This window comes from Lichenostomus cassidix, chromosome 22 (genome assembly GCF_008360975.1).
Source record: "Lichenostomus cassidix isolate B80296 chromosome 22, HeHo_3.0, whole genome shotgun sequence".
Classification (NCBI taxonomy): Eukaryota; Metazoa; Chordata; class Aves; order Passeriformes; family Meliphagidae; genus Lichenostomus; species Lichenostomus cassidix.
The window spans coordinates 3798575-3825770 of record NC_139502.1 but is presented as its reverse complement, the minus strand read 5'-3'; the positions used below and the strand labels follow the sequence as shown (position 1 = coordinate 3825770).

Sequence of the window (27196 nt, the reverse complement as noted above, 5' to 3'; positions counted from 1 at the left end):
TTTAGGGGATCTCCAGGGGGACCCTCAGAGTCCGGGGGGACCCCAAAGCTCTTGGGGCACCCCAAAAGTTATGGGGGAACCCCAAAGGTTATGGGGAACCCCAAGAGTTCCAGGGAACCCCGAAAGTTCTGGGGGGCAAAGGTTCTGGGGTGCCCCGCTGGCGGCGGGGGCGTGGCCGGGGGATTTTGGGGAGCTCCTCCCGGGCTGGGGGAGCGCGGGGGGATTTTGGGGACCCCCTGGGGACACTCTGGGGACAGCTGAGCCCCCCCGGGCCGCGGGGACCCCCCGGAGCGCCCCTCCCCCCCCGCCCCTTCCCGTCCCTTACCGGCACTGCCGCCAGGGGCGTGGCCTCGGCTGACCGCGCCCATCGAGGGGCGGAGCCAAGGGCTCATTGGTATGCAGACACGCCCCTGTGAGGCCACGCCCCCTGGGGTGAGACCACGCCCCCAGGGGGCCGCATCTCTGAGTGATTACGTCATAGCGCAAAGCCACGCCCCTGGGTGAGACCACGCCCCCAGAGAGACCACGCCCCCTGCCCGCGCTGTGCATTGGGGAACGAGCTGGGGAGGGGCTGAGCCCCAAATTAGGGTGCTGATCCCCTGAAATGAGGGTCCCGAGCCCCTCAAATTCAGGATCCTGAGCCCCCAAAGTGTCCTGAGCCCCCAAAATGAGGGTGCTGAGCCCCTAAGGGTCCTGAGCCCCCCAAATTTAGGATCCTAAGCCCCAAAGGGTCCTGAGCCCCAACATGAGGGTTCTGAGGCCCCAAAATCAGAATGCTGATCCCCAAATGAGGGTCCTGAGCTCCCCAAATTGAGGGTCCTGAACCCCAAATGAGGATCCTGATCCCCCAAATGAGGGTTCTGATCCCCCAAATTAGAGTTCTGAGCCCCAAATGAGGGTCCTGATCCCCCCCAATTGAGCGTCCTGAGCCCCCAAAGTTTCCTGAGCCCCAAAATGAGGGTGCTGAGCCCCCAAAATCGGAGTGCTGATCCCCCAAATGAGGGTCCTGAGCCCCAAAATAAGGTCAAAATGAACCCAAATGAACCCCCAAAATGAACGCCTAAAGGAGGTTCCCGAGCCTCGGTGACGCTGCCCTGGCTGTCCCGTGTCCCCTCCCTGTCCCCTCTGTCCCTTAGCGATGTCCACGCGATTCTCCCCACGACTCGTGTCCCCCCAGAGCACAGATTTGGGGACAGCGCTCCGGCGGCAGGGTGACATTCATTTTGTCAGGAGGGAACACGGATGGGAAGCTCCCTCAGCATTTTTGGGATTCACCAGGAGCAGGAAAATCCCATTCCCGGCCGGAGAGTCCATGGAGGTGAGGGGGAAGAGCTCGGGGCGGCGGAAAATGGGAATTTGGGGTTTTTAGGGTTTGTGCTTCCCGCCCGGGCTGGTGGGAAATGGGATTTGGGGTTTTTAGGGTCTGTGCTTCCCGCCCGGGCTGGTGGGAAATGGGGATTTGGGGTTTTTAGGGTCTGTGCTTCCCGCCCGGGCTGGGCTCTGCGCTGGGATGTTGGTTCCCGGAGTGCTGCAGGAGCTGGCGAGGGTCTGCGACCTTCACGGTGAGAGAGCCCTGCGGGGACACGGGGTTGTGGGGTCACCGGGAAAGGGACACTTGTGGGGTCACCGGGAAACGGGGAGTTGTGGGGTCATGGACAGGGATAAAGGGGCATTTGTGGGGTCACTCTTAGGCGGGAAAGGGTCACTTGTGGGGTCGTTCACAGGGACAAAGGGTCACTTGTGGGGTCACTGGGAAAGGGTCACTTGTGGGGTCACTCACAGGGATAAAGGGCACTTGTGGGGTCATTCAGAGGGGTAAAGGGTCACTTGTGGGGTCATTCACAGGGATAAATGGGCATTTATGGGCTCACTCAGAGGGACACAGGGTCACTCGTGGGGTCATTCACACGGACACAGTGTCACTCGTGGGTCACTCTCAAGGACACAGGGTCATTGTCAGGCACACAGGGTCACTGTCAGGAACACAGGGTCACTGGTGGGTCACTGTCAGGCACACAGGGTCACTGTCAGGCACACAGGGTCACTCTGAGGCACACAGGGTCACTGTCGCTCACCGGGAAGAAGGAGTGCACGAGGAAGAGCAGCATGAGCGCCGCCAGCGCCAGGCCGAGCCAGAGCAGGTAGCGCCAGCGGATCCCGTGGCGAACCATCTTCAGCGGGTTCTGCAGCCACAGGAACGAGGACTTGGGGCGCCTGCGGGGACAGAGCTCAGCCACCCCTGTCACCTCCCTGCTCCCCTGGGGACAGAGCTCAGCCACCCCTGTCACCTCCCTGCTCCCCTGGGGACATGGAGCTCAGCCAACCTGTGTCCCCCTCCCGTGTCCCCTCCCCTGTGCCTCCCGTGTCCCTCCCGGGCTCACCGGGGCGGCGGCAGCGTTGGGTCTCTGTTGGGTTCCTCCCGACCTTTCCCCACCGGTCTCTCCTCAGCCTCCTGCGCTGGCAGCAGCTCCAGGCTCAGCTCCACCTTCCCCTGCGGGCCCGGGGACAGCTGGGGTGTGGCACCTGTCCCTGCCACCCGTGACCTGTCCCTGTCACCTGTGATCTGTGTTCACTGCCACCCGTGACCTGTCCCTGCCACCTGTGATCTGTGCTTGCCTCCCCCAGCCGTGTGATCCCCATGTCCCCGGCGGATGGCTGAGGTATAAGATCTGTCCCTGCCACCACCAGCCCCATGATCTCCATGTCCCCAGGGGGCAGCTGAGGTGTAGGATCTGTCGCTGCCACCCATGACATGTCCACTGCCAGCCCCAGCCCCTCATCCCGATGTCCCCAGCAGGTGACTGATGTTTAGGATCTGTCCCTGCCACCTGTGATGTGCCTCTGCCGCCAGTGGTGTGTCCACTGCCACTCATGATGTGTCCCTGCCATCCGTGATCTGTCACTGCCATCCCCAGCTCTGTGATCCCCATGTCCCCAAGGAGTGGCTGAGGTATAAGACCTGTCCCTGCCACCGCCAGCCCCTGTCCCCATGTCCCCAAGGAGTGACTGAGGTGTAGGATCTGTCGCTGTCACCGCCGTGTCCCCCGCGCACCGAGAGGCGCTGGCCGCTGTCCTCCTGCATGGCGCAGGGCCACCAGCCGTGCGCTCTCCTCCTGCGGAACAGGTCGAGCGGGGCGCGGTGTCGCCGCGGGGCTCTGCGCCACGGCCAGGGGAAGCGCGACAGCTCCGGCGGGGACAGTCTGCAGAGCCGCGGGCTCGGGGCGGGCCGGGCCAGCTGCGTCAGCTCCAGCTCCAGGGTCCCTGCGGGACAGGCGAGCTCTGTCACCGGTGGGTGCTCCTGGTCACCAGGGGGTGCTCCTTGTCACCACTGGGTGCTCATTGTCCCCACTGGGTGATCCCTGTTGCCAGTGGTGCTCCCTTGTCACCACTGGGTGCTCTCCATCAGCACTGGGTTCTCCCTGTCCCCACTGGGTGCTCCTTGTCACCAGTGGTGTTCCCTTGTCCCCCATGGGTGCTCCCTGCCCCACTGGCTGCTCCCTGTCCCCACTCCCTGTCCCCAGTGGGTGCTCCTCATCTCCAGTGAATGCTCTTTGTCACCAGTGGCTCCTCCCTGTCCCCACTCTCAGTCCCCACCAGCTGCTCCCTGTCCCCCGGGGCTGTCCCCTGTCCCCGGGGCTGTCCCCCACCCGCCAGGGGACACAAACTCTCACCCAGCAGATCGTCCGCCTTGAACTTGTCATTGTCCCACACCTGGAGGATGAGTTTCGGTGGCACCTTCAGCTCCGTCTCATCCAAACTCCACACGTGCGCCTGGCGAGGGGACAGCGAGGGGTCGTGCCGGTCCCCAGGGTGTCCCCGCGCTGTCCCCGCCCGGGCTGTCCCCTGACCTTGTGGCGGACGGTGCAGAGCTTCTCTGCCGCCAGGAACTCGAAGGGGAACACGAAGCGCCAGTTGAAGGAGCCATTGCCGTCCCGGGAGCGATAGTGGATGTCCGTGTGCTGCCGCTGCTCGGCCAGCCCGTCCAGCCACCTGCGGGGACACTGCTGTCACCCTGGGGACACTGCTGTCACCGTGTGCCACCGTGGGGACACTGCTGCCACTGCTCGGGCAGCCTGTCCAGCCACCTGTAGGGACACTGGTGTCACCGTGTGCCACCGTGGGGACACTGCTGACACCGTGGGGACACTGCTGCCGCTGCTCGGCCAGCCCGTCCAGCCACCTGCCAATGGGGACAGGGCTGTCACCGTGGGGACACTGCTGTTACTGTGGGGACACTGCTGTCACCGTGTGCCACCATGGGGACACTGCTGTCACCCCTCTGCCCACCCAGCCACCTGCGGGACACTGCTGGCACCACCGTGCCACCATGAGGGGACGCTGCTGTCACCCTGTGCCCACAGGGATGGGGACACCCTGGGGTGACAAGGAGCCAGGGGTGACCAGGAAAGCTGCTGGGGGGTGACAGGGACCCCGCAGTGCTGGGGACAGCCAAGGGGACACACAGGGGTGGCCCGGGCTCACCCTGACACGTAGATGTCACTCATGCGCTGTCCCAGCAGGTTGACATCCGCCAGGTCTGTGTCCTTCACCCTCCACACCACGCAGCGCAGCTCGTACCTCGGGAGGGGACAGCAGTGTCACCAGCCGGCCCGGGGGGGCGCTGTCCCCTCAGGGATGGCTTTGTCCCCTCTGGAATGGCTCTGTCCCCTCCCGAGATGGCTCTGTCCCCTCAGGGATAGCTCTGTCCCCTCCCGGCATGGTTCTGTCCCCTCAGGGGTGCCTCTGTCCCCTATCCCCTGTCCCCTCCGGGCTGGCCCTGTCCCTGTCCCTGTCCCTGTCCCTGTCCCTGTCCCTGTCCCCGTCCCCTCCCTGTCACTCACCCCTCGGCCTTGCGGGGGTCGATGTTCACGGGGGGTCCGGGGGGACCAAGGCTGGTGGGGAAAATGTCCACCCACATCTGCACCTTGCCCTGGGGACACACGGACCGGCTGGCACTGACCCCTCGGTGTCGCCTCGGTGTCCCCTCGGTGTCCCCTCCGTGTCCCCGCAGCCCCGGGGCTCCTCCTCAGCTCCCCCCACACCCAGCAGCCCCTCCTGCCCTGGGGTCCTCGTCACTGTGGGGTCCCTTTGTCCCCCCAGGGTCTGTCCTTGTCACCCCAAGGTCCTTGTCACCCATCTCCAGGGTCCTTGTCACCCATCCGCAGGTTCTCTGTCACCCCAATGTTCCCATCATCCGCTCATGGAGTGTTTGTCACCCCAAGGTCCTCATATCCGGGGTCCTTGTCACCCCAGGGTCCCCACAGTCCCCCAGGCACACCCTATACCCCACAGTCCCTGTCCCCCCGGGGTCCCTCTCAGGCCACATCCCCCGTCCCCCCAGGGTCCTTGTCACCCATCTCCAGGTTCTCTGTCCCCCCAGGCTCCCTGTCACCCCAGGGTCCCCGTGGTCCTCTGTACCCCACAGTCCCTGTCACCCCGGAGTTCCTCTCTGGCCACATCCCTGTCCCCCCAAGGTCCTTGTCACCCATCCCCGTGGTCCCTGTCCCCGCGGTGTCCCCGCGGTGTGGCACCTGCTCGAGGCCGGGCTGGGCGCTGCTCTGCAGGCTGCGGCTCTCCAGGTGCTCGGGGACAAAGCCGCAGCGGTTCAGCACGTGCAGCGCCAGCCGCTCCCGGGGCGGCCCGGCCTGGCGGAACGCGGGAGGGCCACTCTCTGCGACAGCCACTGTCACCGCCCCGCCGCGCCAGAGCCCACAGAGACCCCCGAGACCCCCCCGAACCGTCCCACCCCCACCGAGAAACTCCCATACCCCCCACACTTCCCCCAGACCTCCCAGAACCATCCCAGATCCCACCCGGAAACCCCCAAACCCCCCACACTTCCCCCAACCCCACCCTGACCCCACCCAGAGCCTCCCGCGCCCCCCAAGACATCCCCCAGACCCCACCGAGACCCCCAACACCCCACGCGCCCCCAGACCCACCCAAACCCACCCAGATCCCACCCAGAAACCTCCATGGCCCCCAGACTTGCCCCAGACCCCCCAGATCTCCTCCAGAACTCCCCTAGCTCCCCATCCAGAATCCCCAAAATCCCTTACTTCCCCTCCAGACCCCCCGACCACCCTCAGCCCCCAGCCCTCCTCAGTGCCCCCACCCTCCAGACCCCGAACCTCCCCAAACCCCCTCGATCCCCCCAGAGCCCCTGCAACCCCCCAGACCCCAAACCCCCCAGACCCCCAAACCCTCCAGACTCCCAAACCCTCCAGACCCCCAGATCACCCCTAAACTCCCGAACCCCCAGAGCCCCTTCAAACCCTCCAGACCCTTCCAAACCCCCTCCAGATCTCCCCAGACCTCCGCAGAACCCCAAACCCCTCCAGACCCCCCAAACCCCCAGACCCCACCAAACCCCTCCAGATTCCCTAAAACCCACCCAGATCCCTCCCAAATCCCCCAAACCTCCCCAAACTCCCCAGAGCCCCCAACCCTCCTCCAGATCCCCCAGAGCCCCCAAACCCCCTCCAGACCCCCAAACCTCCTCCCAGAACCCTCAGACCCCTCCAGACCCCCAAACCTCCTTCAGATCCCCCAGAGCCCTCCACACCTCCGCAGAACCCCAAACCCTCTCCCGGCCCCTCCAAACCCCCTCCAGACACCCCAGACCCCTCCAGAACCCCCAGATCACCCCAAAACCCCTCCAGATCCCCCTACTTCCCTCCAGAGCCCCCTAGACCCCCAAAATCCCTCTAGACCTCTCCCAGACCCCCTCCAGACCCCCAGAGCCCTTCAAACCCTCCAGACCCTTCCCGACCCCCAGATCTCCCCAGACCCCTCCAGACCCCCGAAACTCCCTGCAGACCCCCCAAAACCCCACAACCTCCCACAGACCCCTCCCAGATCCCTCTAGACGCCCTCCAAACTCCCCCAGAACCCCCAAACCCCCTCCAGACCACTGCAAACCTCCTCCCAGAACCCTCAGACTCCTCTAGACCCCTCCAGACCCCCTCCAGACCCTCCGGACCCCCTCCATCCCCCCCCCAGCCCCCCGGCGCGGTGCCTGTGGCTGACCGAAGGTGCGCAGCAGGAAGCTCTGCCCGCCGAGGCTGAGCGCGGTGCCGTGCCGGCTGTAGCGGGGCGCGGGCAGCCCTCGGCAGCCGCACAGCACCTCCAGGACACGGCTGGGGCACAGCTGGTCCCTCCAGCACGCCGGGCCACCGCTGGGGACACGGCGGGACAGGCTGGGGGTCACCTCTGCGCGGTGTCACCTCCCTGTGCCCTCGCCGTGCCAGCCCCGGGGCTGGGGGTCACCCCTGTGCAGTGTCCCCTCCCTGTGCCCCTCACCATGACCATCCCGGTGTCCCCTCTGTGTGCCCTCACCGTGCTCGGTGTCCCCTCCCTGTGCCAATCACCATGCCCACCTCCGTGTCCCCTCCTTGCCATGCTGCGTGTCCCCTCCCAGTCCCCTCCCCATGCCCACCCCAGTGTCCCACACAGTCACCCCCTGTGCCCACCCCAGAGCCAGCCCTGTGCCCCCAGCGCTCTGTGCCCACCATCCCCATCCTGCCCCTCCCGGTGTCCCCTGTCCCTCTGTGCCCACCCTGCCCTAGCCCCCTGGGCCTGTCCTTCCTCCCGTCCTGTACCCCAGCCCTGTCCCCATCCATCCCCTCACCCTCTCCTTGTTCCCATCCCATCCCATCCCATCCCATCCCATCCCATATTATCCCATATCCCATATCCCATATCCCACATCCCATATCCCACATCCCATCCCATCCCATCCCATCCCATCAATCCCATCAATCCCATCCCACCCCTCGTCCCAGCCCCGTGTCCCCCCATGTCCCCAACGTCTCCCATGTTCCCCCTGTGTGCTCTGTGTCCCTCCTGTGTTCCCCTTGTGTCCCCCGTGCCACCCCCAGACCCCGTATCCCCCATGTCCACCATATCCCCATGTCCCCATGTCCCCGTGTCCCCATGTCCCCGTGTCCCCGTGTCCCCATGTCCCCATGTCCCCATGTCCCCGTGTCCCCATGTCCCCGTGTCCCCGTGTCCCCGTGTCCCCGTGTCCTCATGTCCCCGTGTCCCCCATGTCCCCGTGTCCCCATGTCCCCGTGTCCCCGTGTCCCCATGTCCCCATGTCCCCGTGTCCCCGTGTCCCCGTGTCCCCGTGTCCCCATGTCCCCGTGTCCCCATGTCCCCGTGTCCCCATGTCCCCGTGTCCCCATGTCCCCATGTCCCCGTGTCCCCCATGTCCCCCTGTCCCCGTGTCCCCATGTCCCCGTGTCCCCGCCCACGCACGTGCGGTAGAGGCGGGGCAGCCCGCAGTGGGCGCGGAAGGAGGACAGCAGCCTGTTCTCCAGGTCGATGGTGGTGCTGCCGATCTCCTGGTCCGGTGGCACCTTGTCGTGGTCCATGATTGTCACCCGCAGGTCCTTCTCCAGCGGGATGGTGGCCGTCAGCTCAAACATCCTGGGGGTGACAATGGCACCCGCTGGCGTGGCGAGGGGACACCCGTGGGGACAGCTGGGGGCACGGGGACAGCTGGGGGCACGGGGATCTAGCGGCACAGGATCTGGTGGCACAGGGACACAGCAGCACAGGGCATGGGACAGCTGGGGGCACAGGGAATGGGACATCTGATGGCACCTGGCCGCACCAGCCTGGGAAATGGGAGATCTGGTGGCACAGGGACACACCAGGACAGGGAATGGCACAGCTGGTGGCACAGAGACACGCCAGCACTAGGAATGGGACAGGTGGTGGCACAGGGATCTGGTGGCACAGGGACACATCAGGACAGGGAATGAGGACCTGGTGACACCGGGCCAGGCTGGCACAGGGACATGGGGAATGAGCCCCTCAGCCCCCTGCCCTCCTCAGTGCCAGGCGGCCCCAGCCCAGTGCGACCACAGGGGTGACATAAACCACCCACCCGGGGTGACACTGCCAGAGCCCACCCACCCAGGGTGACAGTGGCAGGGCCACCGCCGGCCCTACCTGCCGAACACGGGCTCCAGGGTGTTGGGGACATACTGGTCGCGATGTCCCAGCGTCCTCTTGCCCAGCGACACTCGCACGTAGGGATCGCTCTGCGGCGGGGAGGGGACACCAGGGTGGCACCGCGCACGGGGCTCCCTGCCCGGCACCCTGGTGTCCCCGCTGTCCCTACCAGCCCGGTGACGTCGCGGGGGGACAAGTCGAGCGCTCGCACGATGTAGACCCGCACCAGGCACGGCTGGGGCTCGCTGGGCGGCAGCCGCTGGAAGCAGCGCGGCGCGGGGGACACTGCCAGCTCCTCGGGGGACACTGCCAGCTCCTCGGGGGACACCGCCGGCTCCTCGGGCAGCGGGTAGATGCTGAAAAGCCCCTGAGAGACGCCCGGCAGTGTCCCCCGGGTGTCCTTCATGTCCCCAGGGTCCCCCGGGTGTCCTCCGTGTCCCCAGGGTCCCCCGGGGGGTGGTCACCCACCTTGAAGTCAGCCACGGGCTCGGGGTCCTGCCCGGGCGGGGGGCGCCCCGGTTTGTAGAGGGGGAAGGTCTGGCAGAAGTCCTGCAGCCCCTCGAACTCGGGCACTGCCTCCAGCTCGCAGCTGTAGATCTGCGGGGCCAGGCTGGGATTGATCCTTGCTCCCAGCTGGCCCAGCATTGATCCCTGCTCCCAGCCCCAGCAGGGTGCTTCTCCCCAGCGCAGCCTTGTCACCTTCTTCATCCCTGTCCCCATCCCATCCCATCCCATCTCATCCCATCCCATCCCATCCCATCCCATCCCATCCCATCCCATCCCATCCCATCCCATCCCATCCCATCCCATCTTCATCCCCATCCCCGATTCATCCCTGTTCCCATCCCATCTTCATATTCATCCTCATCCCATCCCCATCCCAGCTTCATCCCCATCCTTCTCCTTACCTTCATTCTTCAGTCCTGTCCTTGTCCTCACCCCCTCCCTTCACCCTCCCTGTCCCTGTCCCCAGCCATCGCTGTCCCCATCCCGACCCGATCTCAGGCTCTAGCTCACCTTGCTCCCTATCCCTGTCCCCAGCCATCCGTCGCTGTCCCCAGCCATCGCTGTCCCCGCCCCGCCCCAGCCCCAGGCTGTGTCTCACGGTCAGTCTGTCCCTGTTGGCTCCCCGTGACCATCGGGGATCCTTGTCCTCCATGGACGCGTAGAATTTGCTCCACCAATCCCTCTCCTCCTCCTCCTCCTCCTCTTCCTCCTCCTGCTGGGGAGCAGGAGCAGGTGGGGACAGGTGGCACCGGTGGCCCTGGTGGCCCCTGGTGGCCCCTGGTGGCCCCTGGTAGCCCCTGGTAGCCCCGTCCCTGTGCCCACCTTGTCCGCAGCCCTGGTGCTCCTGAAGAAGTCAAGCAGGGCCTGCAGGGAGCAAAGAGGAAACTGAGGCACAGGGCCGGGATGCCACCATCCAGCAGTGCGAGGGCTGGTGACAGGTGACATGGGGACTCACCTGAGCCATCCTGGCCGGGGCTGTGGTGACAAAACGGGAACACCAACGTTTCCAGAGGCTGGCGGTGACGGGCAGGGAAAGGAGCTCCTCTGGGGGAGAGAGGGGAGGGCAGGGGTGAGGCAGGGGACAGCGGGGATGGGCAGGGGACACCGGGGATGGGCAGGGGACACTGGGGATGGGCAGGGGACATCGGGGATGGGCAGGGGACATCGGGGATGGGCAGGGGACATTGGGGAGGGGGCAGGGGACATCGGGGATGGGGCAGGGATGGGTCAGGGGACACCGGGGATGGGGCAGGGGACACCGGGGATAGGTCAAGGGACGCCTGGGACAGGACAAGGGACACCGGGAATGGGGCAGGGGCCACCGGAGATGGGGCAGAGGACACGGGGGATAGGACAAGGGACTCCTGGGATGAGGCAGGGACGCGGCCGGCAGTACCCGGCATGGCCACGACGACGAAGGAGTCCTTGCCGCGGCTCCCGGCGCCCAGCAGCTGCTCGCGGCGCGGCGGGGGACAGCGGAACGGCCGCAGCTCCCTGACGCTGGCCTGGCCCAGCAGCACTCTGCGCTCCCGCTCCGCTCTGTCCCACAGCCGCAGGCGGATCGGCGGCACCAGCCGCTCCTCCTCGGGCAGCGCCTGGCGACACGGCCGGGTCACCGCGCTGGTCACCGCGCTGGCAGCGCCCGCGGGCCGGGGTGTCCCCTGTCCCCTCCCCTCACCAGGGTCAGCACGAAGGCGTTGCTGGGGAAGTTGGGGTTGGCGGCGATGTTCCCCAGCGGGGGAGTGCAGAGGCTCTGCTCGCCCCACTGCAGCTCCAGGCGCGGCTCCCGCACGGCCCCGCGCAGCCCCCGCAGCCCCCAGGCCAGCACCTGCGACAGCCGCCTCCTGTCACCCGCGGGTGGCTTCATGGCCGCTGGGAGGCTGAAGACACCTGTCCCTGTCCCCATCGCTGTCCCCATTCCCGACCCCTGTGCTGTCCTTGCCTTCGCCCTCTGTGCCTGTTCTCATCTTGGGCCTGTTCTTGTCCCTGTCCCTCCTCCGTCCTCTGTCCTTGTCCTCATCCTCATCCCCAGGACCTCCAGCACTGTCCACAGCCTGTCCCACTCCCAGTCCCCACCTCTGACCTGGTGCCCATCTCACCCTTAGCCCTGTCCCTATCCCTTTAGCCCTGTCCCTATCCCTTTAGCCCTGTCCCTGTCCCTTTAGCCCTGTCCCTATCCCTTTAGCCCTGTCCCTGTCCCATCTCTGTCCCCATTCCATCCCCAGGACCTTCAGCACTGTCCCGTTCCCCTCCCACTCTCCATCTCCAACCTCGTCCTCATCCCCTTTATCCCTGTCCCTATCCCTGTCCCCATCCCATCACATCTCCAGGACCTTCAGCACTGTCCCTGTCCCATTCCAAGTCTCCATCTCGTCCCCATCCCCCTTGTCCCTGTCCCCACCCCTGTCCCGCCCCACCCCATATCCATCCTGCCTTCATCCCTGTCCCAATCCCTGTGCCCAGCCAGCCCTGTCCCCATCCCATTCCCAGCCAGCCCTGTCCCCATCCCACTCCCTGCCTCCTCCTTGTCCCCACCCCTGTCCCACCCCGTTCCCCGCGCTGTCCCCAGCCGTGTCCCCTCCTGTCACCCCGCGGCTCCCACCTCCAGCGCCACCCTCTGCAGGCGTGGCCGCAGCTCCGGGGGGATGCCGAACCCGTCCTTCCTCAGCGGCGGGGGGCTGAGCAGAGCCAGGGACCCCTCCTGCCGGGGGTGGGACAATGACAGCGGGTCCTCACCCCCGGCTGCCCCGCGTGTCACCCTCGGTGCCACCGCCTCACCTCGGGCTCGTGCAGGAGCTCGAAGGCCGCCAGCAGCTCCCCGGCCGGACCCCGCGGCCCCCGCAGGGGGTGAGGCTGCAGCCGGGGCAGCTCCCGGAGCGCCGCGTCCAGCCACACCGCCGGCAGGCACACGGCGCGTCCCAGGAGAACACCGGAGCCCTGCGAGACAGCCTGAGCGCGGGGTGTCCCTGCCCGGGGTGTCCCTGTCCTTCCAGCCCTGCCCGGGGTGTCCCTGCCCGCGGTGTCCCTGTCCTTCCCTGACCTGGGGTGTCCCTGTCCTTCCATCCCTGTCCGCAGTGTCCCTGCCCGGGGTGTCCCTGTCCTTCCAGCCCTGCCCGCGGTGTCCCCGTTCGTCCATCCCTGATCCGTGGCTGTCCCGATCCTTCCATCCCTGACCCCATTCTTCATCCCTGACCCTGTGTCCTTCCATCCCTGATCCCCCGTCCTTCGGTCCCTGACCCCAATCCTTCCATCCCTCCTGTCAACCCTCCATCCATGTCCCATCCCTCCCCCCATCCCTCCCTCCCTCCCTCCCTCCCTCCCTCCCTCGCCGCTCCATCCCTCTCCCCCGTTCCCCTGTCCCGCTGTGTCCCCCACCTGTCCCGCTGTGTCCCCCACCTGTCCCCGCTGGTCGAACACCTCCACCACCACGGCGGGAGGATCCTCCTGCACCCCGCGGGGATCCCCGAAGAGCAGCACCCGCGGGAACAGCAGCGTCTGCTCCCACTGCGGGTCCAGAGCGCCCCGCACCGCCCGCGTGCACTGGCTCAGGGACACGAACCACACGTGCGCGGTGGCATCTGGTGACAGTGACACCGTCAGCGCCCCGGGCGGCCACCGGGGTGGGGGGCGAGGGCTGGGGGGTCCCACCTATGGACGTTCTGGCGCTGCTGGGTGACAGACCCAGCGCCTGGAAGATGTAGCAGCGGAGCTGGAAGTGGCTGGGCCCTGGGGACAGGCAGGGGTCAGCGGGGTGGCACCATGGCCCTATGGCACCATGGCCCCCACAGCCCCTCGGCCCCTCCCGGCCCCCCCGAACCCCCCCGGGCCCCCCGGGCTCACGTTGGAAGCTGCAGAGGATGAAGGGGGCTGGCTGCTGAAGGGGGGTCCGGGAGGAGCCCCCCAGCGCCTGCGGGGCCACAGCTGGACTGTCCTGCTGGGCTGGGTCCTCTGTGTCCTGGGGCGGGATGGGATGGGGTGGGTGAGGGGACCCTGCTGTCCCCTGGCACTGTGGCCTCCTGTCCTGTGCCTGCTGTCCCATCATGGCCCAGCTCCACAGGGCTCCATCCATCCCCCCGTCCATCCCTCCCTCCCTCCCTCCCTCCCTTCCTCCATTCCTCCCCACTCCATCATCCATCCATCCATCTATCCATCCTCCATCCCTCCACCCTTCCCTCTTTCCCCCATCCCTCCTCCCTCCCTCTCCACACCTCCCTTCCCCCAGGTCCCTCCCGGTGTCCCCAGCCTCATTCCCACCGGGAATCCCTGGAGCAGGAAGAGCGGTGACACGGCCGTGGGCTCGGCGGGGACCAGGCTGCGGTGCCAGCGCCGCCGGCGACACCAGGGCCCCGCGGGGACCTTGGGCTGGCAGGAGCAGCCCCAGAAGCACTCGGGCTGCCAGGCCTCGTCCTCCCACAGCTCCTCGGGCTCTGGCTGTGGGACATGGGGACAGCGTGACGTGGGGACAGCGGGACGTGGGGACAGCAGCCTGGTCACCCCTGGCCCTGTCACCCGCATTGCCATCACCCCCATCCCCATCACCCCCTTCCTTGTCACCATCATCATCCCCATCACCTCAATCCACCACCCTCATCCCTGTCACCCCCACGCTGCCACCCCGTCCTGTCACTCCATCCTTGTCACCTCCATCCCTGTCACCCCATCCTTGTCACCTCCATCCCTGTCATCCCCTGTCCTTTCCACCTCCACCCCATCACCCCCATTCCTGTCACCCCCATCACTGTCAACCCCATTCCTGTCACCTCCACTCCCCTCATCCTCCATCCCCACTGCCCCATCCCTGTCACCTCCAGCCCTGTCACCCCCATTCTGCCCCCTGGCCCTGCCACTTCCATCCCCACCACCCCGCTCCCCACCGTCCCGTCCCTGTCCCCATCTCTGTCACCAGGGGGCTGGCGGTGTCCATGTCCTGCTCCCGTGTCCCGCTGTCGGTGTCCCTGTGCCGGACCCGGATCCAGCGCCGGCGCCGCAGGGTGTGGCAGTGCTGTCCCTTGTCGTGCCACACTGCCGGGGGGCTGCCGTCCTCTGTGCCCACCCCGTACTCCCACCCTGCGGCACACGGGTCACCTTCTTCCCTGTCACCTGTCCCTGTCACCTCATCCCTGTCCCCCCATCCCTGTCACCTCCATCCGTGTCACCTCCATCCCTGTCACCGCACCCCGCTGTGCCCATCACCCCCACTCACCGTCCTCATCCACGGCCCCTGCCATGTCCACGTGCCACTCACTGGTCACACGCCAGCCCTGGGGACACGCCACCTCCTCCTTCGGTGGCACCGCCACTCCCTTCTGCCAAAGCAGGCGAGAGCTGAGCCCGACACTCCGCTGTCACCCCGGTGTCCCCAGGCTGTCCCCCACTCACGGCGTCCGTGCTGGCAGTGCCTGAGGCGCTCCAGCTCCCGCTGCAGTCACGGCGCTGGTTCTCGTAGAGCTCCTCCAGCACCGCGCGCACCGCCGCGTCCCCGAGCGCCATGGCCCTGGGGACACAGTGACACCGCCGGGTCACCTCGGTACCACAGCGGCATGGCCCTGGGGACACAGTGACACCGCCGGGTCACCTCGGTACCACAGCGGCATGGCCCTGGGGACACAGTGACACCGCCGGGTCACCTCGGTACCACAGCGGCATGGCCCTGGGGACACAGTGACACCGCCGGGTCACCTCGGTACCACAGCGGCATGGCCCTGGGGACACACGGGGACACCACGGGGTCACATCGGCACCCACAGCGGCATGGCTCTGGGGACACTGCTGGGTCACCTCTGTCCCCACAGCGGCAGCACCCTGGGGACACATAGGCACACCGCTGGGTCACCTCAGCCCCACATGGGCATCACCCCGGGGACACCGCCGGGTCACCTCTGTCCCCAGAGCAGCAGAGCTCTGGGGACACCGCCGGGTCCCCTCCGTCCCCCCAGCGGCAGGCGGGTGGCTGTCCCGTGCCACTCACCGCCGCGGCCGCTCCACGCTCCAGGCTCCGTCCCAACGCCACCCGCGGGGCGGCAGGGTGCTGGCCGGGGGTGGCACTGCCCTGCCGCAGCCGTCCGAGAACGCGGGGCGCCCCAGGAGCTTCCGGGGAGCCCAGAGCCCCAGCAGCCGCGTCTGCTTCTCGTACTGCGCGGGGGACACAGCGCGGGGTCAGGGGACACTGCGGGGCGTGCTGTCCCCTCCTGGTGCTGTCCCCTCCCCGGGTGTTGTCCTCTGCCAGGGGTGCTGTCCCCTGCCCGGCTGTCGCCTCCCGCTACTGTGTTCTCCCGAGGTGGTGTTCTCTCCCGGGTGGTGTCTCCTCCCCGCTGCTGTCCCCTCCCCGGCTGTCCCCTCCCCGGTGCTGTCCCCTCCCGGGTGTTGTCCCCTCCTGGCTGTTATCGCCTCCCAGATGCTGTCCCCTGCCCGCTGTCCCCTCCTCGCTGTCCCCTCCCCGCTGTCCCCTCCCCGCTGTCCCCACCGTCTCGCAGTAGAAGCGCAGTGTCCCCTCGAGCAGCCGCTCCAGGTCGCCGCTGTCGCACACCCGTCCCAGCCACAGCCGCACGCGCACCTGGGCACGGACATCCCCGCAGCCCTGCGGCACACAGTGTCACCGGCGGGGGACACGCGGGGACACCCAGGGGACACGGGGGGGGGGGTGTGGAGGGGACAGAGAGGGGACATGGAGGGGACACGGAGGGGACAATGTGGGTGACACGGAGAGGGAATGGAGGGGACACGGAGGGGACACAGAGCATGTGGAGGGAATACAGAAGCGACATGGAGCAGGGATGGAGGTGGCGACATGGGGGGACACGGAGGGACACCGGGGGGGGTCATGGAGGGTCACACGGAAGGGACACGGCACAGTGACAGAGGGGACACAGCGGGGGTGTGGAGGGACACAGAGAGGCTGTGGGGGACACGGGGTGACACCGAGGGGCACGGGGTGACACAGGGAGGCACGGGGGGACACGGGGTGACACAGGGGGGCACGGGGGGACACGGGGGCCACACGGAGGTCGCACCAGGAAGAGCGTCTGGATCCTGCCGCAGAGGTGGCCGCAGGCGCGCTGGCCGCGCGGGGAGTGCAGGATGTCGCCGGCAGGGACACGGACAGAGGCCACCCCGCGCTGGCCCCGCAGCAGCCACAGCTGCACGTCCGGGACACCCAGCTGGGGCTGCGGGGACACGGGTGACAGCGGGTGGGACAGAACGCCACATCCCCTGAGCCAGCCCGGGGCCGTGGGGAACTGCGGCATTCCCAGGACTTATTCCAGCATTTTTAATATTATTATTATTGTTATAGTTGGTCGTTATTATTATTATTATTATTATTATTATTATTATTATTATTGCTATTGTTGTTATTATTGTTGGTTATTGTTATTGTTACTGTTGTTTTGTTTTTATTATTGTTACTGTTGCTATTATTATTGATGTTTTCCATCTACTGCATACTAGTATTATTAAAAGTGTTATATACTTATTTTTCTAATATTATTATAATAACATGATAATGTTTATTTTAATAATTATTACACGGTTATTATAATAATATCGTGATCTATACAATTAGATAACGTATGTTATATCACATTATATATCATGTTATGAATTACATTTTATATGCTACATACTGTAAAATAAAATACATTATATATAATATGTCACACACTATATATATATTGTATGAACACTATATACATTTGATATATACGTTGTATTAACGTATTTTATTAAATATTATATATATTATATGAACATTATATACATTTGATATACATATTACATATAACATATTTTATTAAATATTTTACATATTGTACTGTATATTTTATACATTATGCATTCTTCGTATTACGTTTGTATTGTATGGATATTGTATTTTATTTATTATCATTGCTGTTTTGCTGTTATTATTATTGCTATTACTATTATTATTATCATTATTTCTACATATTCCATTCTATTCTATACCATCTTATTCCATCCCACATCCATCACATTTCCTGAATCCACCCACACATCCTAATTATCTCCACGGCCTCATTTGCATAGCACAGAACTCTTTTGAGGGTCTTTGGGAGGCATTTGGGAAATTCCCATTCCCCAGATTTCCCTTTCTTGGCTCCGGATCTTCCCATGGACTAACACAGGACAGATAAGGATTAAAAAAGGGCTAATAAATATATGGATTAATAAAAATATGGATTATTAAAAATATGGATTATTAAAAATATGGATTAATAAAACTATGGACCCAAATTTCCCTTTTTGGCTTTGGATCTTCCCATGGACTAATAAAGAACAAATAAGGACTAAAAGGACTAATAAGGACTAAAAGGAGTAATAAAAATATGGATAAATAAAAATACTGACTAATCAGCAGAAACAGGGAGAAATGAACAACCAACAGAGCTACAAACCAATTAACAGAATTACACAAATTAGAACCAATGGCTGTGAATTTCTTTGCTAAAAACGCACAAAGAAGTTCAAATTTTCTGGAATTTCGTGATCCCCACCCAAACCCTGGCCAGGAATGATCTCCCGACCCTCCGACCCTAAAACTGCTATCTGGGGGGCTCATGGATCCCAAATTCGGGGTTCATGGATCCCAAATTTGGGGTTCAGTGTCACCCCATGCTCCCACCTCGATGGCCAGCGCGGCCAGGCGGCGCAGCCAGCCCAGTGCCACTGTCCCCAGCGTGTCCCAGCGGAGCGGCGGTGGCTGCGGCTGTCCCCGGGCTGTGTGACAGGGCTGTCCCCGGGCTGTGTGACAGAGCTGTCCCTGCGCAGTGTCACAGAGCTGCCGCAGGAGCTGCAGCCGGGAGCTGCGGAGCTGCTGGTCCAGCGCTGTCGGCGTGGGCTGAGTGTCCAGCCAGGCCAGCGCCTCCCTGGGACACCAAAAATACACGGAGTTACCCCAAAATCACCTCGGGACACCCCAGAATGAACCCAGGCCAGCGCCTCCCTGGGACACCCCAAAACCACACTGCGTTACCCCAAAAACACCCCTGGGCTCCCCTAAACTGCACTGGGTTACCCCAAAATGAACCTGGGCCAGCACCTCCCTGGGATACCAAAAATGTCCTGGGTTACCCCAAAATCACCCCTGGGACACCCCAAAATGAACCCGGGCCAGGGCCTCCCTGGGACCCCAGAATGAACAGGGTTACCCCAAAACCACACAGGGTTACCCCAAAACCACACAGGTTTATGCCAAAATCACCCCAGCCAGGGCCACCCTGAAATATCCCATAAATGCATGGGGTTACCTCAAAACCACACAGGGTTACCCCAAAATGAACAGCTTCCTCCCCAGCCAGGGCCTCCCTGAGCACCCCAAACCCACACACTCTCACGCCAAATGTCCCATTGTCCCCAAAAGTGTCCCAAATTCCCCACCTCATTCCTCTGAGCCCTGATTGCCAATAGGGTCCCATTTCCCCCCAATTCCCCATTTCCCTGCCCCAAATCCCATTTTGGGGTTTTGGGACCCCCAGGATCGCCCCTCACTCGCAGTCCTGTGCCAGCTCCCGCAGCAGCCTCGTCCCGATGGCCCTGGCTGTGCCCCCATGGCAGCGCTGCAGTTCTGCCACATTCCTCTCCTGGGATGGGAGCAGACCATTCCCACCGGGATTTGGGGTCACATCTATCCATCCATCCCATGGATCCATCCCATTATCCCATCCCATGGATCCATCCCATTATCCCATCCCATCCCATCCATCCCATACCCCATATCCCACATTATCCCGTACCCCATACCCCATACCCCATACCCCATATCCCATATCCCACATCCCATATCCCATCCCCCATATCCCATATTATCCCATATCCCATATCCCATATCCCATATCCCATATCCCATATCCCATATTATCCCATACTCCATACCCCATATCCCATATTATCCCATATCCCATATCCCATATCCCATATCCCATATTACCCCATACCCCATCAATCCCATATCCCACACCCCATATCCCATCCCAGCTCTCACCAGGCGCCGGCACAGAGCTCGCAGCAGGTTCAGGCTGTCCCAGCGGTGCCCAGCGTCCTCCCAGAGTGAGGTGACAGCCACCACCGGCTTGTCCCCAAACCACGGCAGGTGGTGGTACAGGTTCCCTACAATTGGGGAAAATGGGAAATTGGGAGGGAGAGGGGACAGAACTGACTGGGCTGTGCTGGGGAGGGGCAGGGGTGGCCTCCTGGGAGGTGACATGGGACAGCCAAGGATCCCAAAGTGTCCCATGGTGACATCATCCAGGTGAAACTCCCAGGATCATCCCAGATTCCCAAAGTATCCCATGGTGACATCATGCAGATGTCCCCAGTCCTCATTCCCATCCCAGTCCCCTCCCATCCCACACCAATCCCAGCCCAGGGATCAAACCCTCTGTGCTGGAATTACCAATTCCCACTGTTTCCTTTTTTAGGGATCACACCCCATTGGTGACAATCAGCCCCGGTCACCCCAGGTGTCCCCAGCTCACCGTTGGTGACAATCAGCCCCTGTGACCCCAGGTGTCCCCAGCTCACTGTTGGTGACAATGTCCCCATGTCCCCGTTGTCCCCAGCTCACCGTTGGTGACAATGACCCCAGTGTCCCCATGTGTCCCCAGGTGTCCCCAGCTCACCGTTGGTGACAATGACCCCGGTGTCCCCCATGTCCCCAGTGTCCCCAGCTCACTGTTGGTGTGTTGGGTGTGTCGTTGGTGACAATGACCCCGCTGTCCCCCAGTGTCCCCAGCTCACCGTGGGTCACGGGCAGTGCCAGGGCAGTGCTGGCCGCAGCGCTGCCCACGCCCAGCTCCAGCCGCAGCGCCTCGGTGCCGCCGGGCAGCATGGTGGCCGAGTGGAACACCCCGCAGAGCCCCAGCCGGCAGCGGGGCAGGTGGCTCTGCGGGACAGCAGAGCCCCAAAGCGCTCAGCGGGGCCCTCGGGGCAGGGTGGCACTGCCCGTGTCCCCAGGGCCCCACCTGCGTCCCCTCCATGTCCACGGCGGCGATGGCCTCGCGCTGGCGCCGGCTCGGGGAGCCCCGGCGGGTGCAGAGCTCCAGCAGCAGGCGACCCCCGAAAACCAGCCCCGAGTCCTGGAGCAGGGTGGGCGTGGGAACAGTGACACCCCAATGTGCCATCGGCACCCCAATGTGCCATCTGCATCCCAAACATCCCATCGGCACCCCAATTGTCCCATCTGCACCCCGAATGTGCCATCTGCACCCCTAATGTGCCATTTGCACCCCAAACGTCCCATTGTCACCCCAAATGTCCCATTGTCCTCGAAAATGTCCCAAATCCCCTTTGCTATCCCCCAAACCCTGACTGGCAGCCCCAAGGATCCCATTTCCGCCTCCAAACACCCTATTATCTCCTCGATTGTCCTGTTTTCACCTCAAACGTCCCACAGCCCTCAAAAATTCTTCCTTTGCTCCACAATCCCTCATTTCCCCCCCAAATCCCCCATTCCCCCCAAATACCCCATTTTCCCCCAAATACCCTATTTTTGCCCGAATATCCCATTTCTCCCCCAAATGCCCCATTTTCTCCCCCAGATCCCCCATTTCCCCCCAAATCCCCCATTCCCCACACCCCATTTCCCACCCAAATCCCCCATTCCCCAAATCCCCCATTTCCCATATCCCATTCCCCAAATACCCCATTCTCCCAAATCCCCCATTCTCCCCAAATCCCCATTTCCACCCATTCCCACACCCTTAAATCCCCCATTTGCCCCAAATCCCCATTTTTCCCCAAATCCTCCGTTCCCCACATCTTCATTTCCACTCAAATCCCCCATTCCCCAAATCCCTCATTCCCCAAATCCCCCATTCCCCGATCCCCAAATCCCCATTTCCCCAAATAGCCCTTTTCTCCCCAAAACCCCATTCCCAAATCCATTCCCTTTTTGTTTTGTTTTTTATTGCCCAAATCCCCCATTTCCCCCAAACCCCATTCACCCCACACCCCATTCCCCACCCCACTCCGTACCCGGGGGCAGCCGGCCCTGGGCCCGTAGCAGGGCAGCCAGCAGGGCCCGAAGCAGGGCAGCGATCCCGGGGCTCCCCCTGGGGACACAGACAGGCTCAGTGGGGCTGGGGGACCCCGGGTGACACCACTGTGCGACCCCCGGGTGACACCACTGACCCTCCAGCTCGGTGTCACCCCAACACAGCTGCGACAGCCGCAGGGTGGCTCTGGCCACCACATGGCTCCGGCACGACCTGCGGGGACACCGGGTGGAGACAGCGTCAGGGGACACGGTCGGGGGGGACCCCAAAACCCGAGGGGTGCCCCCTAAACTCGAGAGATGTCTGCCAAACCCAAGGGATGTCCCCAAAACCCAGGGCTGTCCCCAAGCCCAGGGCTGTCCCCAAGCCCAGGGTGTCCCCCAACCCAAGGGATACCCCAAAACCCAGGGGGCTGTCCCCAAACCCAGGGAGTCCCCAAATCCAAGCAGTGTCCCCAAACCCAGGGCTGTCCCCAAACCCAGGGCTGTCCCCAAACCCAGGGATGTCCCAAACCCAAGCAGTGTCCCCAAACGCAGGGCTGTCACCCACTCACCCGCGGAGGATTTCCAGCCGGATCTCGTCACAGATGGGGGGCAGCTGTGGGGACAGAACGGGGTGTGGCAATGGGGTGTCCCTGGGTTTGGGGTGCCCCGTTTGGGGCAGGGTGTGGGGTGTGTGGGGTTCGGGACTCTCCTCACCCGCAGCGGGAAGAACAAAACCTCGTTCCACTCGGGGCTGGCGGCGAAGGGAACCGCCCGGGTGCAGAGCTGCGCTGGCAGAGCTGTGAGCCCCGGAAGGGTCCGGCAGCCCCGCAGCCCCAGAACACCCCATTCCCTGCTCAGAACCCCCATTCCCTGCCCGGGACCCCAGAACACCCCATTCCCTGTCTGTCCTCCCATTCCCTGCCTGGCATCCCCCATTCCCTGTCCCCCATTCCCTTTCTGTCCCCCATCCCAAATTCCCTGTCCCCCCATTCCCTGCCACCCCATCCCTGCCCTGTCCCCCCATTCCCTTGCTGTCCCCCATTCCCATTGCCCCATTCCCTGTCCCCCATTCCCTGTCCCCCATCCCAAATTCCTGTCTCTCCATTCCCTGTCCCCCATTCCCTGTCCTGTCCCCCATTCCCCATTCCCTGTCCCCAATTCCCATTCCCCCATCCCCATTCCCTGTCCCCAGTTCCTATTCCCAATTCCCAATTCCCAATTCCCCGTTCCCCATCCCCGCCCGCCGCTCACCGTCCTGCCGCCGAACGCAACCCTCACCGCCACCGTCTCGGAGCCCTTGGAGCCGCTCAGGCACCGCCGCCTTGGCTCCGCTGCAGGCAGGGACATTTCGGGTGTCCCCAAATCCACCTCCACCCCAATTCCCAGTATTCCCACCCCAATTCTCGGTGACCCACCCCAAATTCCCACTGTCCCACTCCAAATTGCCACTGTCCCATCCCAAACTCCCGCTGTCCCACCCCAATTTCCAGTGTCTCCCCCAGTTCCCGCCATTCCCACCCCAATCTCCGCTGTCCCGCTGTCCCACTCAAATTCCAGGCGTTCCCACCCCAGTTCCCGCTGTCCCCCCGCCGAGTTCCCACTGTTCCCTCCACAAGTTCCCAGCGTCCTACCCCAATTCCCACTGTCCCCCCGGTCCCGCTGTCCCCGTTCCCGGTGTCGCACGGAGCGGCAGGTCCCCAATTCCCGCTGTCCCCCGTCCCCGCTGTCCCCACCCCAATTCCCGCTGTCCTCCCGCTGTCCCCCCAGTTCCCGCTGTCCCCCCCAGTCCCCGCTGTCCCCGTCCCCGCTGTCGCACCGAGCGGCAGGCTGTCGCCGCGGAACACGCGGACCAGCAGGGTGGTGGCACAGCGCGGGGGGCGCAGCAGGTTGGCAGCGACATCCTCATCGCCCGGCGGCTTCTCCTGCTCCTGGGGACAGCGGCGACACCGCGAGGGCTTTGGGGTGTGGGGAGTCTGGGGCTCACCTGGGCCCTTTTGGGGACTCACCTGGGCCATTTTGGGGTGCAGTTTGGAGCTCACTTGGGAAATTTTGGGGCGCAGTTTGGGGTCTCCTCCGGACCATTTTGGGATGCAGTTTGGGGCTCACCTGGGCCGTTTTGGGGTGCAGTTTGGGGTGCAGTTGGGGTCTCCTCTGGGCTGTCTTGGGGTGCATTTTGGGGTGCAGTTTGGGGTCTCCCCTGGGCCGTATTGGGGTCTCACCTGGGCTGTTTTGGGGTACAGTTTGGGGTCTCACCCGGGCCGTTTTGGGGTGCAGTTTGGGGTCTCACCTGGGCCGTTTGGGGTGCAGTTTGGGGTCTCACCTGGGCCATTTGGGGTCTCACCTGGGCAGTTTGGGGTGCAGTTTGGGGTCTCACCCGGGCTGTTTTGGGGTGCAGTTTGGGGTCTCACCCGGGCTGTTTTGGGGTGCAGTTTGGGGTCTCACCTGGGCTCTCTCCCCCGCGCGGCGCACGGCCAGGCTGAGCTGCAGGAAGCCCTGGGAGCTGCTGCTGCCGTACCGGGGATGCCGCAGGCTCACCCACCTCCAGCTCAGGCTGCGCCCTGGGGACAGCAGGGTCACCTCGGGGTCACCTCGGGGTCACCTCGGGGTCATCCCGGCCAAAACACCCCCAAAATGCAGAGTCCCCCCAAAATCAACATTTTCACACCAGCCAGTGCATGCCTGGAACACCCCCAAAATGTGTCACCTCAAAATGCAGCACCCCAGCGTCACCCCAGTGCCACCCCAGTGTCCCCCCGATGTCACTCCAATGTCACCACAGTGTCACCCCAGTGTCCCCCAGTGCCACCCCAAGCCCATCATTACCTGGTGCAGAGTAGACAGTGCCAACGTCGAGCTGTGGGAACGGCAAAGGGGTGAGAGTGCTGTGACAGCCCAGTCCTGCACCCCAGTCCCAAAACCCCATTCCTGCACCCCATTCCCAAAATCCCATGGCTGACACTCCATTCCCAAAATCCCATGGCTGACACTCCATTCCCAAAACCCCATTCCCCCATTCCCAAAATCCCATTGCAGACTGCCTGTTCAGATCCCCTGCTCCCAACACCCCATTCCCAAAATCCCATTGCTCACAGCCTGTCCCACATCCCCTGTTCCCAACACCCCATTCCTGACATGCTGTTCCCAAAGCCTGATTCCTGATGTTCTGTTCCAGACCTACCTTTCCTGACCATCCCAAACACTCCACTCCCAACACACCATTCCCAAAACCCAATTCCTGATGCCCCATTACAGACATCCCCATTCCCAACACCCCGTTCCTGACACACCATTCTCAAAACTCAACTCCTGATGCCACATTCCACATCTCCCATTCCCAACACCCCACTCCTGACACCCCATTCCCAAAATTCATTTCCTGATGTCCTATTCCAGTCTCCCCCTTCCCAACACCCCGTTCCTGACACACCACTCCCAAACCCCAATTCCCGATGCCCTATTCCAGATCCTGCATTCCCAACATCCCAATTCCCGATCCCCCATTCCCAACACCCCATTCCCATTATGCCATTCTCAAAATCCATTCCAGTCCCCCCATTCCCAAACCCCAAAACCCAATCCCCCATTCCTGATCCCCCATTGCTCACCTCGAAGACGCCGATGACAGGTTTGGTGCAGATGTTTGGTGAACGGAGCACCTGTGACGGGGAAGGGGACATGGCTGTCCCTGTGCCATCCCTGTCCCTGTCCCTGTCCCTGTCCCCGTCCTTGTCCCTGTCCCTGTCCCTGTCCCTGTCCCTGTCCCTGTCCCTGTCCCCGTCCCTGTCCCTGTCCCCATCCCCGTCCTTGTCCCTATCCCTGTCCCTGTCTCTGTCCCTGTCCCCATCCCTGTCCCCAACCCTGTCCCTGTCCTTTCCCTGTCCTTGTCCTTGTCCCTGTCCCCATCCCCATCCCCATCCCCATCCCCATCCCCATCCCCATCCCCATCCCCATCCCCATCCCCATCCCTGTCCCCAGTGCCACTGCTCCCTCCCACCTGGATCCGGATGGGCTGTGCCACCAGCTGCTCCTGCGTCTGGTGGAAATTTTGGCAAAACACCTAAAAACCGGGAAAACAAGAGTAAGGGCGCGCTGAGGGCCACCGGCTGTCCCCGTGTCCCCTGCGGTGTCACCTCATTGAAGTAGGGGTTGTTCCCGCTGCGGCTCTGGGTGCGGAACTGTCCCTTGCCGATGAGCACCTTGACCACGGGCCGGATGTCCCTGCCGCGCAGCTGGCGGCCCTTGATGACCCTGAGCCGGACCTGCGGGGGGCAGTGCCGTGGTGGCCGCAGGGGATGTCACCCGCGGGTGTCACCGTGCCAGTCGGTGCCATACCTGGAAATCCTCTTTCCTCCCCGCGGGGGCCATGCTGGGGCACTGGGGTGGCTCCAGTGCCACCTGTCCCTGCGTGGTGACAGCGATGTCCCCAGGCACGCCATGGGGGTCGTGGTAGCAGCAGAAGGTGACAGTGCACTGCAAAGGGATGGGGACACGGGGATGGTGACAATGCGATGGTGACACAGGGACAGTGACACGGGCAGTGACACAGGCGCAGTGACACAGGCGCAGTGACACGGGCAGTGACACAGGCGCAGTGACACAGGGACAGTGACACGGGCAGTGACACAAGCACAGTGACACAAGCACAGTGACACGGGGATGGTGACACTGGAACAGTGACACAGGCACAGTGACACGGGGATGGTGACACTGGAACAGTGACACAGGCACAGTGACACAGGCACAGTGACAAGGCACAGTGACACAGGGATGGTGACACAGGCACAGTGACACAGGCAGTGACATAGGCACAGTGACAAGGCACAGTGACAAGGCACAGTGACACGGGACAGTGCCGGTGTCACCGGGCAGTGGGACAGGCTCTCACCCCCGTGGGCAGCTCCCGGCGGTCCAGCAGCGCCATGTCCCTGCAGGCCAGCGGCACGCCGGGCTCGGCCACCAGCGGGGCCAGTGACACCGTGGTGGCACCCAGGTCGCTGTGCGATGGGGACACGGTGAGGGTGGCCGTGGCGAGGGTGACCCAGGGTGCCAGCGGGGTGGCACTCACCCCGGGGGCACAGGGCTGTCCCAGCGCCGCAGCCGCAGGCTCAGCGTGTCGGTGACACCCAGGGGACAAGTGTCCAGCGGCCACACCAGCTCCTGGGGGGTGACAGCGCTCAGGGGTGGCCCGGCTGTCCCTGTGCCACCGCGGGGCGCCCCGGGGCCACCTCACCTCGTTCCATCTGAGGCTGCGCTCCTCGGGCACCACCTGCGTCCTCCTGGGGACACCTGCGTGGGGACAACGGGGTGCTGGCACCTCGGGGTGGGGACACCGGGGTGACAGGGCAAGCCTGGCACTGGCGCCAAGCACAGTGACACCCAGCGCTGTCCCCAGGTGCGGCTGGCACCGTCCTGTCACATCCCGGCCACCCCACCATGGCCAGTGCCGCCTTGGCAGGTGGCCTGGGGACACGGGGACAGCCACCGCGGTGTCCCCAGCCGCACCCCGCGTACCTCGGAAACCCGCGGACAGCAGGACACCGCGACCGAAGCCGGTGGCCCCGGGAATGTGGGCGGCGACCACGTGGCACCGCAGCATGGCCACGGAGCTGGCACCGGGGACAGAGCTGTCACCAGGGCTGCCACCAACGGGCCACCCCTGTCACCGGTGACGGCTGGGAAACTGTCACCAAGGGGGTGCCACCAATGTGCCACCCCGAGGTGCTGTCACCGAAGCAA

General features: G+C 63.6%; 1 protein-coding gene across 7 annotated transcripts; it reads right to left on the bottom strand.

Moving 5' to 3' along the window:
* Positions 1-1199: 1199 nt before the first annotated feature.
* Positions 1200-27181, bottom strand: FER1L5 (fer-1 like family member 5). 7 transcript variants are annotated; one of them, XM_085080535.1, is made up of 53 exons: positions 26972-27179; positions 26691-26746; positions 26526-26617; positions 26346-26454; positions 25793-25930; positions 25591-25719; positions 25455-25517; positions 25066-25116; positions 24284-24314; positions 23903-24018; positions 23277-23388; positions 22712-22791; positions 22175-22243; positions 22030-22073; positions 21613-21689; positions 21457-21533; positions 20445-20558; positions 20221-20365; positions 19466-19590; positions 18973-19064; positions 18107-18350; positions 16479-16631; positions 15932-16045; positions 15437-15600; positions 14848-14962; positions 14672-14774; positions 14372-14574; positions 13723-13899; positions 13309-13423; positions 13117-13194; positions 12865-13046; positions 12247-12405; positions 12071-12169; positions 11147-11296; positions 10865-11063; positions 10424-10512; positions 10291-10332; positions 10067-10183; positions 9430-9558; positions 9131-9328; positions 8959-9050; positions 8260-8430; positions 7030-7178; positions 5532-5671; positions 4842-4930; positions 4483-4578; positions 3849-3990; positions 3672-3771; positions 3053-3261; positions 2382-2491; positions 2076-2214; positions 1498-1573; positions 1200-1394 (listed from the first exon to the last, which is right to left on the bottom strand). In XM_085080535.1, the coding sequence occupies exons 1-53, from the start codon at positions 27054-27056 to the stop codon at positions 1366-1368; spliced, it is 6177 nt and encodes a 2058-aa protein (XP_084936661.1). In that variant the 5' UTR covers positions 27057-27179; the 3' UTR covers positions 1200-1365. The 7 variants fall into 7 exon arrangements, with proteins under 7 accessions (XP_084936661.1, XP_084936662.1, XP_084936664.1 ...); XM_085080536.1 differs by lacking the exon at positions 1200-1394 and having other exon boundaries at positions 1402-1573; positions 10067-10180; XM_085080538.1 differs by lacking the exon at positions 1200-1394 and having other exon boundaries at positions 1402-1573; positions 14372-14535.
* Positions 27182-27196: the final 15 nt, after the last annotated feature.

Bases quoted from the DNA above. Each gene is read 5' to 3' on its own strand.
- FER1L5 (XM_085080535.1), bottom strand. From the start codon at position 27,056: ATGCTGCGGTGCCACGTGGTCGCCGCCCACATTCCCGGGGCCACCGGC. The intron at 14,575-14,671 runs GTGAGTGGGGGT...ATGAGGTGACAG, and splicing joins AGGGGCCGTGGATGAGGACG to GGACAGGTGACAGGGAAGAA. The intron at 3,991-4,482 runs GTGAGCCCGGGC...GTGTCCCCGCAG, and splicing joins AGTGACATCTACGTGTCAGG to GTGGCTGGACGGGCTGGCCG.